Source organism: Cupressus sempervirens, chromosome 4 (assembly GCF_028749045.1).
Source record: "Cupressus sempervirens isolate cs-2001-9-10 chromosome 4, ASM2874904v1, whole genome shotgun sequence".
In the NCBI taxonomy this organism is placed as follows: Eukaryota; Viridiplantae; Streptophyta; class Pinopsida; order Cupressales; family Cupressaceae; genus Cupressus; species Cupressus sempervirens.
Window position 1 is genome coordinate 143,426,029 of NC_143121.1, and position 14,624 is coordinate 143,440,652.

Consider the following 14,624-nt stretch of genomic DNA (forward strand, 5'->3'; position numbering starts at 1 on the left):
ATGAAATTTTGAAAGATGAGACTATAATAAATGGGGGAGAAATTCATACATAGTGTGGAATGGAAGAGAACCAAACTAGACAAGAACAAGACATGTCTCATCATCAAATGTTTGTCATCAATTCCAAAGGGGAAGATTGTTGGCATAACTAATTTAGTTGATAAAGTTGTTGAAGAGGTCACGTTATTGATGGTTAAAACATGATTGATAAACATGGTATTAGTTATGCTATTTTTCATTGATGTCAAACTATTTGACATAATATTTTGATGAGTTACCTTATCTTTTAGAAGATAAAGTTGTTAGAATGATAAGTTATGACCAGGGCACATCGATAAGAACCTTATCAAATAATAGTTAGAATAAATAGTGGTAAACAATTAAATGGTTTGTTTATCAGGAGAATGAAAAGGAGGATACTATTGGATACTAATCAGTGTTTAGTAAAGAAGTGAGAATAATTATTTTGATGAAGAAAAATTGAAATAGGTAAAACTTAGCAGAAAGACTATGTCTTATTGATAAACTAGGATCAGAGTCTTATCAGAACAAATAATGACTTATTAGGAATAATGAAAGTCTATAAGCAATCAAGGAGACAAAAGGTAAGACTTTGATTTGAAAGGAGATCGGGATGACTCACACATAATTCACGGAATATGACAATGACACTAAAATCAAGGTAAGAAGGAAAATGAAGATTCTTTATGATGTTTGTACAAGGTCAAAAACAACTTATGGAGATGTTAAAATTAGCAAGAACAATTTAAGAATGAAATTATTATTGTTGGATCTAGGTTTGGGGTTAGTGCTTGTAGTGCTACTCCATAAAAGATAAAGAAAGAATAAGTTTAGTATCATGACAATGAGAAGATGAATAGTAGAGAAAAGAAGAGACCACCGACAATACTAAGGAACTAATTAGTGAGGGATTGTTGTGATTACAAGAAAAGGTAGAGATTCAATTAGAGGATTGTAATGATATTTTGTTATGTTAAGGAACTTAAATGAATATGATTAAGGAGAATTAGCACAAACTACAAATCATTGTTAGTTGTTACTTTCAAGCAATTGTGGTAGTAAATCCCTAAGCGGGTGACCTTAATAAGTCTATTGTAAATCCTTTAACAGAGTGACATTCTTAGAGTGGAGTGTCTAAATCCTCTAATAAGGTTACTCCTAGTAGGGTAAATAATTTAACGGGTCTCAACGAAAATCCCTTCACAAGGTAACACCTAATAGTTTTTTTGTAACCCTTAATTGGGCAAGCTCCTAACAAAGCATATTCTAGAAGAGTACAACTATTTATAGGCACTGATCTAACACTGTATTTTTCATCCTAATCAGGTTTCCACAAAATAAATATTAGTGTTTCATTTGTGTGATTGCTTTATTGTGTTAAATGGATGCTTAATGTTTCATTAACTAATAATACTATTATAGGTTAACTAGAACTACTATCGATAAATCTATTGAAGATGTTTGAAATTACAATAAGTCTCTTAGTTGTTGATTACTAATTCATCCCTGACTTAATAATCTTCCTATATCTAAATTCTCTTCCTCTTCCTCGCAACCATCTTCCTACTTTGATACCAAATGATACAACACACAAGTAGGTCTTCACACTAATTAATTAATTAAGAATGGAACCATACAGAAACACAAAATTTTGAAACTCATTAAGTTTTCCCTTCTTCAATAGGTGCCTCTAAAATCCTTAAGGGATCCTTAAATAACTAAAAAAAACTCAAAAAATAGACAATTCTCTGTTTTGGTAGATTTTTTCATAATTTTTGAATTTTGCCATTTTGGGTAACTTTTGAAATAAGACCTAGAGAGGTAGATTGTTTCCTAAAGATACTCTAGACTAAGATAAAAAATAATTGTCAACTAATCTTCAAAATTAGAAACGTAATTTTGAATTTTTTACATAACACAAGTTTCTAAAAATGCAAATAAAAAATTGAAAGCTTATTTTTAAGGTTTAAATGAATTTTTTGGCTACTAGCAAATGCTAAAAGGACCACTGACAAATTTTGTTAAGTTAGAAATCCACATAACTCCTTTTGGAGAAGCCACTTGTAAAATTTCAAGGAAAAAATAAATCTGGGTTAGAAGTTATGATCCTTGGAAGTCCTTGCATCAATTTCACCTTTTGAATGTTGGTGTCTTGTTAGTTGTGGTGAGGAAATTTGTGGGTGTTGATGATCTTAAGAAAAGGAACAAATTGATGATTTCAAACCTTCTCAATTCTCCGCCTTACTTCAGGTTCCTTTGTCACTTGGAGATGAAGCCCTTGCTTCTAAGTTTCTGATCGACTACTCCTGTTGAGGTGTATCTCTTCTATTGAGGATGTTGGTGTTGATTCTAGTGGAAGCTTTTTGAGTACTAAAGAAATGAATGATTGCTTATTTTTCTTAGCTATGAATTTTTCTTTTGATAATTCCATTGAAAAACCTTGTATGGTTTTGGAGCCATGTCAAAATCTATTTGTTGTGGCATGGGAAGCCTTAATATCCCCTTCGATCTCTTTGATTCTAAGATCCATACTTTGATTTAAGGTGTAAGCCTTTTGAGAATTACACCCTTGAATTTTAGCATTTTTTAGAAACTAAAAAATTATATACATATATATATTTACGTTTATGATTATTAATTTTAATATATTTTTAGATGATATGCAATGTATCGTCAGCCATATATATTTACCTATGCATATATATGTATAAATATATACATATACATATACATGTGTACACCTATACGTATGCATATACCTATATCTAGGTAGAGTGCGTGTATTCCTCTATACCTTCCAACCTTGTCAACCTTTCTTTCCCTGTAATTTAAGCCATTCAAGAGTAGCTTGGTTATTTGTTAGCGAGCTCCTCTATAACTTTTAGATAATGTGCAATGAATCTCCTCTATGTATGTGTAAACCTCCTAGATAATATACAATGAATGCTCATCCACACATGCTCATCCACACATCTATATAAGAAAAATTAAGTCTAACATTAAATCTTAACCCTTAAGAAGACAAATTATTTCTATAACCTCTTAAATAATTTATTGCCTTAATTCTTTACAAAATGATTCTCCCTAAACCTCTCGGATCAAAATGAACTCTCTCTATAACCTTTTAAATAATATACCATAAATCTTCACACATAGTTTAATCTTAATTAACTCTCCTTTTAACCTCCAAAACGATATAAAAATGAAAAATGAAAAATTGAATATCTGCTAATGAAGGGAATACGTTTTAACACAAATGCCATACAACTCCAAGCTTTGACTTCATACTACGAAAGAGGACTCTGGTTTATTGCTTGACTGAATTGCATTACACGTAGTTGAAATGGTACGAAAGACTAAAGATAAAACCTGCCACCTCTTGTAAAAAAACATGTGCTTTCCACATAGACGTGCAGTTCAGATCCTTCGCCACGCCAGAACGAAAGATACGCGGCTACTCGATAAGCTGCAACGTAGCAGAGCCATGCACGTCAGCAGACATGTCGGTGACACATATCAGTTGGGCTCTATATTCTCCCAAATATATATACACTCTTCATCTCTTCTGCAGTTCACTGAATGAAAGAAAGCTTGTAACAACAAAACAACATCACATATACATTTTCTGGTTGTGAAAGAGCTTTGGGGAGAAAAGAACGGCGAAAAGAGAAATCTTTGAAGGTTTGAAGCACGGCCATGGAGAGGCTTGACAGGTTGATGAAATGTGTGGTGATGGTGTGGCTGTTGGTGGTTGTGCTGGTTTCATACGCCGCTGTGGAGGAGGCTAATGAACAGGGGCAGGAGTCGTGGACTGATTGGGCAAAGGATAAGCTCTCTTCCTTTTCTGGCGTTGTTACAGAGTATGTATATGAAAGGTCATTTTAAGCAGTTTGGTTGAGTAGGGTATTTGAACATTACTATAAATGATCCTCAGGAATAAAGTTTGGTTACAAGGAGCATATTAGATATTTTCAGACCAAATATCTAACATGGTATCAGAGCCAGAGCTAGTTCTTATGCACTGGGATCTTCAGACTTAGTCTCTGCAGCCTCCCAACAGTCTAGATTCTTCAAGTAACTCTTCATTTTGATGGTCCATATAGAATAGTTTTTGTCATTCAATATTGGTCCTTGTGTGCTAGGATTACTTGTTGAAGCTATCTGTTTCCCTTTCTCCTGAGTTAAATGACAAGATTTATTTGCCAACAAATTGTAAGACACACTATTACCTTGATCTGCTCTTCATGACAAGATTTATTTGCCAACAAAAAGTAAGAAATACTATTACCTTGATCTGCTCTTCTTCTGAGAGAGATTGAGAGAGATTGTATGCCCTTAGGACATTTTTGCTGTAGATGAAGCATCTCTGCAGGTTAAACATTTAACCAACTTCTGTCTTTGCAGGGTAAGAACATGACTAGTTCACCCAAAATTTTCTCTTGATATTCTTCTCCAGCTTCCAACTGTTATCTCTCAACCATCAACATTCAACCATAAGCTCTGATACCATATTAGATATTTTCAGAATGAACGAGAGGAAACACAGATAATATTTCTGCCTGTGAGTTCCTGTTGTGTGTTTTGACCTTTTAGTTGTTATAGATTAGCTGAAGCATGGGATCTGGTTAGCTCAGCCACGGAATGAATACCTGTAGCGCATCATGTTCAGTAGCTTGTGTTAAACAGCTGTTTCAAATAGTAACAGAGTTTGTATCATGGCAATGCATTTGTCTGATTGTTAGATTGCTGTTTAGTTGGGTTTGAAGGTATGGGTTAAATTTATAGGTAAGAAATGCTAAAGAACACTGTTGTCTCCAAGATATTAAGCACACACCCACAGCATTCCATAAACACCCCGTTCCTCCTCCAAGATAGTAGATTGTAGTATAGTCAGGTCTGAAGTTGTGGGTTATTATCTACATAAACACCTTCATACCCTCTAATGTGAAAATAATCCAAAAACATCTGAAATTTCTGAGATTATAGCTTAGTTAGGTTTGAAGTTGTGAGTTATTAAGTACATAGGTGAGGGGAAAGGTTTAGGAACAGGGTTGTTTCCAAGATATATTAGGTACGCATAACAATCCCATTCCCCCTCCAAGATGTCTCTTTTAGAAATGAGAACATAAACCAGCATATCTGATTGTGTCAAAGCTGACATACCATAGTTCAAACTAGGATTCAGCTAAGTTCATAAGTTGGCGAGGATTGATCATTATACATGGTGATCAACCTAACTTACCATAGTTATTGGTTATCACATAGCCTCTCAACTTGTCTTTTATATGGTTATTTGTCTGCCTTACTTTTACAATGGTTCATATAGCTAAACTACGACATTAAATAGATTTAATGTTTCACTATACAGTTTAATTTTAGCTAAACTATATCCCAATTAGGATTGAACTAGCAATTATCAGTATTATTGCTCTGCTTGCTGTGGATTCTTATATGTAATATACAAATTACATATCCGATCCTACTTTTGTCTGGGATATTGGTCATTGCACTCCCTTAGTTTTCTAAATCATTGTGTCACCTTAACCAGGTGAAAATATTTTGAAACAGTCTGATCGTAACAGGCTGATGCTAAATAAGTTAGGACAATATGCTTAACATTGTTATAGTTCCTTTGTGCTGAAAAAGGGTAATCACTGTTCTCATTTATCGTTTGCCCTTCAGGACAAGTGAATGCTTCTTTGAGATGAGATTGTTGTCTAATCACTGTTCTGATTTATTCCTTCGCCCTTCAGTACAAGTGAATGCTTCTTTGAGTTAAGATTGTTGTCTAAATGTATCATAACTCCCAACTGAGTTTTTCTTTATTAGGGTCTCCATTGTGGACTTTGCACTCCGTGACAATTAGAGCATAGCCTTCTCAAAATAGTGTGTTGTTATCCCTCATTTAAGCTTCAAAGCCCCTGAAACCACCTGTGTTAAACATGTTATGCCTCACATTTATATATACAGAGTATTGCTCAGTTACTCTCGAGTCCATAGCTATCGTCAAGGGAGCTGCACTAGACCACTTGTTATAAAATAATTGTATGTATGTTTCATTTTCTCAATGAAATGTCTATAATACTTTTTTTCTGTTCTTTCGTAATGCAGTGAGACTGGCAATAAGTATGATAGTGCAAGTCAGCAAGTGAGGGACCAGAAAGGTACTGCCCAAGACGTCGCTAGTCAGGTGGGAGAAGGACTAAGTAATGCTAAAAAGAAAGTCTCCGAGGGAACAACTGGTAATATACAAGATGAATACCTTGAAATGTGCTATAAATTTTAGTTCAGGTGCTTGAAAGAAAATATTTCATTTGAGTAAAGGAAAAAGCCTTAACATATTTGGTTATACCATTCTTGTATTGTCTACATTTACAAATTAATCTACCATTCTTGTGTTGTCTACATTTACAAATCATAGATTAATTTAGATTTAGGTTCCCCTAGCATCAATATCATAAATACCCATTACACCAGTAATGGATTCTTACAACAGTTGTCTGATTGAGAAGCCATGATATAGAAATGCAGTGTTATGATATAATGCTCTGGGATAACTAAGCCGTGTTGTGTTTTTGGATTAATTATGTTGTGTTTGCATTTCCTTGAAAATCTTCTTCTATTGTTTAAAGTCGAATATTTTTTGTTCATTTTTCAGTACACTTATTTTCTATGTAGGTGCTCAATCTTATGGAGGACAGAAAGCAAGTGAAGGAGCGGAGACATTGGAAAACGCAAAGGATTCAGTTCATTCATACGGAGGCAAAGCAGGGGAAACCCTAGGCAATGTGAAGGACTCAGCTCAAGAAACCATTGGCAACTTGAAGGACAAAGCCAAGAGTAAAACAAGCCTTACAGTAGAACAGGCTGAAGAAGCCCTAAGGAAAGCCAAGGAAAATACAAAGGAGAAAGGGAGCAAAGCAGTTGAACAGGCACAAGAAACCTTAAGGCAAGCAAGAGAGGCTGCCATGGATAAAGGTTCCAAAGCAAGAGAGACAATAGAGAACAGCAAGGACTCTACGGTTGGCAACTTGAAGGAAACAGCTCAGAGTAAGACAAGCCTTACAGTAGAACAAGCTGAAGAAGCCCTAAGGAAAGCAAAGGAAAACACTAAGGAGAAAGGGAGCAAAGCAGTTGAACAAGCACAAGAAGCTTTGAGGCAAGCAAAAGAAGCTGCAATGGATAAAGGTGCTAAAGCCAAAGAGACAACAGAGAACAGCAAGGACGCAACTAAGGGTAAATCAAGCCTTACCGTAGAACAAGCTGAAGAAGCCCTGAAGAAAGCAAATGAAAATACCAAGGAGAAAGGCAGCAAAGAAGTAGAAGAGGCACAAGAAGCTCTGAGACAAGCAAAAGAAGCTGCTATGGATAAAGGTGCCAAAGCCAGAGAAACAATGGAAAACAGCAAGGAAGCAGCTAAGAGTAAGACAAGCCTTACGGTAGAACAAGCTGAAGAAGCCCTGAGAAAAGCAAAGGAAAATGTTAAAGAGAAAGGGAGCAAAGCAGTGGAACAAGCACAAGAAGCTTTGAGGCAAGCAAAAGAAGCTGCAATGGATAAAGGTGTAAAAGCAAAGGACTCTACTGTGGATGCTGCAGGCCATGCTTATGAGGCAGCCAAACACAAGGTTGGTGATGCTTATGAGACTGCAAAGGACAGCACGAGTGAGCAGGCGAAGCATAAATATGAGGCTGCTAAGGAGACGGCCTCCAAAGCTACAGGAGATCTTGGTGAGAAACTAAAACACACTACTCAAGGAGGGAGGGAGAGTGCCACTGGTAACAAGCATGGCAATCATGAAGAACTATAGAATGGAGTGGGCTTGTATTAGATGTAAATAGATCTCTGTGGGATCTTCTTCAAGTGTCTGCGCTGGTTTTTAGATTGTGAGTTCGTAGTATTTTGGTCACTTGGTCGCGGATCTGTACATGAAAATTGTCTGGCCTGAATAAATATTTGAGGATTTTGCATTTCTTGATTTGAATATGTAGGATTTGATGAGGGCTTAAATCTTATTTGTTGAATATGTAGGATTTGATGAGGGCTTAAATCTTATTTGTGAGTAGTTAAAAGAATTATTTTTAATGTAGTGATCTTTTCGAAATTGGAGAAGGTATTTTATAATTTGCTCAATACAGATTGCGGAATGTACCTGAAAGTTGTATGTCCCTGAATAAATATGAGGATGTTTCTTTTATTATTATTTGAATTTGTACAGATGAAGGCTTAAATTTTTCCGAAAATGGAAATAGTGTTTTATAATTTGCTCAATACAAACAGACGGTTGCGTATATGTACATCAAAATTTTCTGGACCTGAATAAATATGAGGATTTTAGATTTTGCATTTCTTGATTTGAATTTTTAATTTTTCCGAAATCAATGCAAACAGGTGGTCAGATGATCGCGGGTCTGTACATAAAAATTATCTAGACTGAATGCATACAACGATTTTGCATTTTACATTTCTTGATTTCCTGTTAATGAAATCTCACATCTTATTTGTGAGAAGTTAAAGAATTGCTTTTTATGTAATAATTTTTCCGAAATTGGTAAAGGCTTTTTATAATTTGCTCAATACAAACACATTTTACTGTTCCTACTTTTCTAATTATTATTACTTTAAGTTCATAAAATTTAGCAGGTAAGGTTACGCTTTTTTTTGGGTCTTCAAAACATTTTCCGTCTAATCGTTTTTCCTTGCAACAGTCCGAAAGCAATTTGCTGGAGTTCCATTGTTTCTGTTCTTTTAAGAAAATGTTTGGAATTCCGTGTGCGCAGTGCTACAAAGATTGATGAACCGCAGCTGTTTGTTTTGCAACGTGATCATGTTGCAAGCCCTGTATACGATGAATCGAAGTGTAATCTCGTCTTAAAACCGCACCTTAAAACCGCATTTTTACTAATCCTGAATACAACCGGAATAGAAAACCGCATTTTTACTAATCCTGAATACAACCGGAATAGGAATAGGAGGAGACTAGGAATAGAAAATTAGAATATGATTTGTATTCTTTGTTTGGTGCGTGGAATAGGAATAGGGAATAGGAATACGTATTCTTATTTTAGCCCCAAAATGAGTTTTTGTCCATTTCAAAAAATACCTGTAATTGGAATTGCTATTCTTGCATTCATTTTACAATAGGAGGAGACTAGGAATAGAAAATTAGAATATGATTTGTATTCTTTGTTTGGTGCGTGGAATAGGAATAGGGAATAGGAATACGTATTCTTATTTTAGCCCCAAAATGAGCTTTTGTCCATTCCAAAAATAACCTATAATTGGAATTGCTATTCTTGCATTCATTTTAACTTTTTCAAATTTAATTAAATTTTCAAATCCGCTTTGACCTGGGATGAGCGCTGGAACTTTGTTTTCAATATTTTCAAATATTTCAGCGATTTTCCAATGGCACCCATTGCATCTTCACAAATATTTTCAAATGGCGCCGATTGCAAGTTAACCCTATTCCAATTTAAGCTTGCATAACCAAACAAGGGATAAACAAGATTGGATTGCATTTTTTCATTCCTATTCTTCATTCTCCATTCTCATTTAAATTTTCTATTCTAATTCTCAATTCCTATGCTTGCAACCAAATGGGCCCTAAAAGTTTCCAACTTACAATTCGAATAGAAGATAAGGGTTAATTTACTTTGACTTGAAATCTACTCTCTTTGATTCTCTTTACTTTGACTTAAGCCTACTCTCTTGATGACTTGAAATCGACTTGAAATCTACTCTCTACTCTCTTGATGGAGCATCACTCTTTACTTTGACTTAGAAATTTACTCTCTTGATGGTGCATTACTCTCTTGATGGTGCATAGGACTCTCTTGAAATCTACTCTCTACTCTCTTGATGGCACATTACTCTCTTGATGGCACATAGGACTCTTGAAATCTTTTTTGACTTCTTGAAATCTACTCTCTACTCTCTTTATGGTGCATTACTCTATTGATGGAGCATTACTCTTTACTTTGACTTAGAAATCTACTCTCTTGACTGTGCATTACTCTCTTGATGGCGCATAGGATTCTCTTGAAATCTTCTTTGATTTGAAATCTATGAGATTGGGATAATCTACTTTGACTTGAAATCTATTTTTTTGATGGTGCATAGGACTCTTGAAATCTTCTTTCACTTCAAATTTACGAGAGTGGGATAATCTACTTTGACTTGAAATCTATGGGAGTAGGATAATCTACTTTGACTTGAAATCTACGAGGGTGGGATAATATATTTTGACTTGAAATCTACTTTGACTTCAAATCGACAAGAGTGGGATAATCTATTTTGACTTGAAATCTACGAGAGTGGGATAATGTACTTTGACTTGAAATCTACTCTTGATGGTGCATCTACTCTCTTTCTTGATTCTCTTGATGTCGCATAATATTGATGGTGCATCTACTCTCTCTTAAGTCTCTCTTGATGGCGCAAGGTACATCTACTCTTTTGATCGCTCATAGAATAATGGGATGGTGCATAAGAGTTTCTAATGTACAATTCGACTAGAAGGTAAGGGTTTTGTCAAACAATGCACAACTAGTTTGACTTGAAATCTACTATCTTGAGGGCGCATAGGAGATTTGGATGGCGCATACAAGTTTCTAACATACAATTCGAATAGAAGCTAACGTAAGGGTTAAGGGTTTTGTCAAAGCAATTTCACATGAAATCTACTCTCTTCTAATGACCTTAGGGTTTGTTTGTTTGGTTGTTGGAATATGAGTTTCTAACATAGAATTCAAATAGAAGGTAAGGTAAGGGTTAAGGGTTTTGTCAAAGTAGTTTTACTTGAAATCTACTCTTCATTCGAATAGAAGGTAAGGTAAGGGTTAAGGGTTTTGTCAAAGTAGTTTCACTTGAAATCTACTCTTTTCTAATGAACTTTAAGGTTTGTTTGTTTGGTTGTTGGAATGTTTTTCACTTGAAATCTATTCTCTTCACTTTCTTCTAGTGGCCTTTAAGCCTCGTTTGGTTGCCGGCATAGGAATTGAGATATTAGAATTGAGAATGAGAATGAGAATGCAAATTGGTGAAGGGAATTGAAAATTTGATTGGGACTATGTTACTCCCATGTTTGGTTGTATAAAGTTAAAAATCTAGAATATGCTGATCTAGTGTTTAGGACACAGAGAGTTGCTTCATTTATTACTCATGCAATGCTTGATTTTTGCTTCCTATAATACCAACACTTATTATACACACAACTTTTCACATTTCATATTCCATTACCAAGAAAACTCTATGAAAATGGTGGTGTGAAATCATCTTACATAATAAATCTATGGTCTCATTGATATAATAGATTAAGAGCCTTAATGTGAACTGAATTCACATGAAAAGTTTCAAAAAAATTGAATTCTATTCCCATGTTGAAACTCAAATATAAATTTGACATTTGAGTATTTTACCTTGATTTTCTCCAAATATTTTCATTTCTTGCCTTGCTTCGCACTAGCCTCATATGAAACAAATTTCTTGCCTTGCTCTACACTAGCCTCATCTGAAACAAGCAACGACAAATGATTGACATCCCTCCACCTTAGAGATTCTATCTTAAAGATTCTGAAACAAAAATGCATTGTTTGTGGGTGTGTCAAATTTTATACTAAAAGACATGTTGTATGAATTTATGTTGTTAAGAGATCTTTGAAGAATTTGACGTGTTTCAAATTGATGCCTCCTTTGAAGGTTGTTTCCTTGACTACCTTTGGATCGTTTCGTTTGATCTCTTTCTGTATATTGAGCAATTGGAAGATGGAATAGATTGCTCTGCCCCCTTTGATGGTTTTTAGATCGAGCAGTGCTAATATGATTTATCTCGTAACCCACTTAACCATGGACTCAAAAACATTATACAATTTGGAAAAATGAGATTGGGAATAGAAATAGCTATTGAAATAATAGGTATTTTTTGAAATGGATGTATGCTCATTTTGGGGCCTAAATGGGAATATGTATTCCTATTCCCAATTCTGATTTGATGCACCAAATAGAGAATATAAAATGAATTCTAATTTTCTATTCCTATTCCTGTTGTATTCCAGCAACCAAACGAGCCTTTGTGTCTATTTGGTTGTTGGAATAGGAATTAAAAAATAGGAATATATTTTCTATTTTCTATTTGGTTCATCAATTAGAATAGGAAATAGGAATACATATTCCCATTTTGCCTTTGCCTCTAGAATGAGCTTATATCCATTCCAAAAAAGAGTTAATTATTACTGGAATAGTCATTCCTATTCCTAATATGGATTCCTATTCTCCATTCCTATCCATGCAACCAAACAGACCCTTAAAGGGCATGTTTACTCCATTTTATTGCTCTGATGTATTCAATTAAAATGAATGCATTCTTGAATCTTCGATACTAACTATAGGAATTCTTTGGATATACATTTTTTGAAAGGAGTGTAGATCCCATATTGGAAGATGAGTGTAGATCCCATCCTAGAAGAGGCGAGGGTTGGGGTATGACAAGGGTTAAAATACTTTCAAATAAGCGAGTTCAAACAAGTCATAAAATAATGCATAGAAAAAAGAGAGCCTAGAACAGAGAGAACAACTATTTGGCTATTGGAATATGTTTCACTTGAAATCTACTCTCTTAACTCTCTTCTAATGGCCTTTAGTGTCCATTTGGTTGTTGGAATAGGAATAGAAAATTTGGAATATATTATCTATTTTTTGTTTGGCTCATCAATTGGAATAGAAAATAGAAATACATATTTCCATTTTGCCTCTAAAATGAGCTTATACCCATTCCAAAAAATAGTTAGTTATTATTGGAATAGTCATTCCTATTCCTAATATGCATTCCTATTCTCCATTCCTATGCTTGCAACCAAATGGACCCTTAAAGCGCATGTTTACTCCATTTTATTGCTTTGATGTATTCAATTAAAATGAAGGCATTCTTGAATCTTCCATAATAACTATAGACATTATTTGGACATATGTGTGTTAGAAGGAGTGTAGATCCCATCTTGGAAGATGAGTGTATATCCCATCTTGGAAGAGGTGAGGGTTGAGGTACAATGAGGGTTGAAGTACTCTCAAATAAGTGTGTTCAAATAGGTCATGAAAATAATGTGAAGAAAAAAGAGAGCCTAGAATAGAGAGAACAAAGAATAGATGATCCTAGCTTTCAACAAGAGGAATATATATGTTCAATTCTATAGAGAGCCTAGATAATCCTAGCTTTCGACAAGAGGAATATATATGTTCAATTCTATAGAGAGCCTAGAACAAAGAGAACAAAGAATAGATGATAAAGAGATTAGAGAGAATAGAGAATAAGATGATCCAGGCTTTTGACGAGAGGAATACATATGTTCAATTCTATAGTAACACCTACATCTAAACATAATTAAAATTTTAAATTTTTATATTTTCTAGACATCAAACGGTATAATTATTAGTCTCTTAAATAGGAAGGGAACTAATGTTTTCACTGGACTCATCCTATAAATTTTTACGATCTAAAAATTTTAAGTTTCAAAAGTTTACAAAGGTTTATTTTTAAATTTTATTTATGTTTACTAATTACTATTTTTGTATTGACCAATACTATTTTTGATAGGGGTAAAAATAAAATTTTAACTTCAAAAAAATAACAAAAATTGAAATTGTAGATAAATATCAATTAATTGTAAAGTGTGTGAGTACAAAACTATCATTAGATGCTTGGGATTGAAAATATAAATAAATATCAATTAATTGCAAAGTGTGCAAGTACAAAACTATTATTAGATGCTTGGGCATTGTAGTATCTAAAGCATTAAAAAAAAAACTACAAGCCTATGCTTTCGCCTATCAAATCGCATGGTGAGGATTTTTCAATTGTCAGAATTCTTGCATTTTGGTTTGTGATATCACCTAACAAATCACACTGAGGATTTCTCAATTCATGTCAGAATTCTTACGTTTTGTATCATGTGATATTTCATTGTCTACTAATTTTTAAACTTTCATTTTAACTTGAATTAAAAAATTTCTAACCACCCTTAGTAAAACCGTCTTGACAAAGTCTGGAATTGGACAACAAAGCTTCCTAATTTCATAATTTTTAGTTAAGGTTTTATATTACATTAAGTTGCCTTTAGAAGTTCAATTAATTTTATATAAATATAAAATTTAATATATCTACAATCTAAATTAATATATTTATACAAAAAAATCATAATTTTTTAGTTAAAGTTTTATATTACATTAAGGTGCCCTTCAGAATGTAGTTAATTTTATATAAAATATAAAATTTAATATATCTACAATCTAATTCAATATGTTTATACTACATAAATGCATCAATATATACCTTAATATATGTGAAAAACCAACACTTGAAAAAAAAAAAAACTTATAAAATAGAAGCGAATATAATAATTATAATTTCTTCTTCTTGCAAATTTTAAGCACATAGATTATTATTACAAAAAGATGAATTAAAATTATAGTATAAAGAAAAAAGTGACCTAAAAAATGAGGAACTTTTTTCACCTTTCTATTTTTAACATTTTATATATATTCATATATAATTAAGTTTATATAAAAATATAATAAAAATTAAGTTGGCTAATACATATATTCATGATAC

At 33.6% G+C, this 14,624-nt stretch overlaps 1 protein-coding gene across 1 annotated transcript; it reads left to right on the plus strand.

Moving 5' to 3' along the window:
• Positions 1–3,595: 3,595 nt before the first annotated feature.
• On the plus strand, positions 3,596–7,989 carry LOC149560354 (uncharacterized). The gene is made up of 3 exons (XM_089824649.1): positions 3,596–3,881; positions 6,133–6,263; positions 6,700–7,989. The coding sequence occupies exons 1-3, from the start codon at positions 3,718–3,720 to the stop codon at positions 7,827–7,829; spliced, it is 1,425 nt and encodes a 474-aa protein (XP_089680775.1). The 5' UTR covers positions 3,596–3,717; the 3' UTR covers positions 7,830–7,989.
• Positions 7,990–14,624: the final 6,635 nt, after the last annotated feature.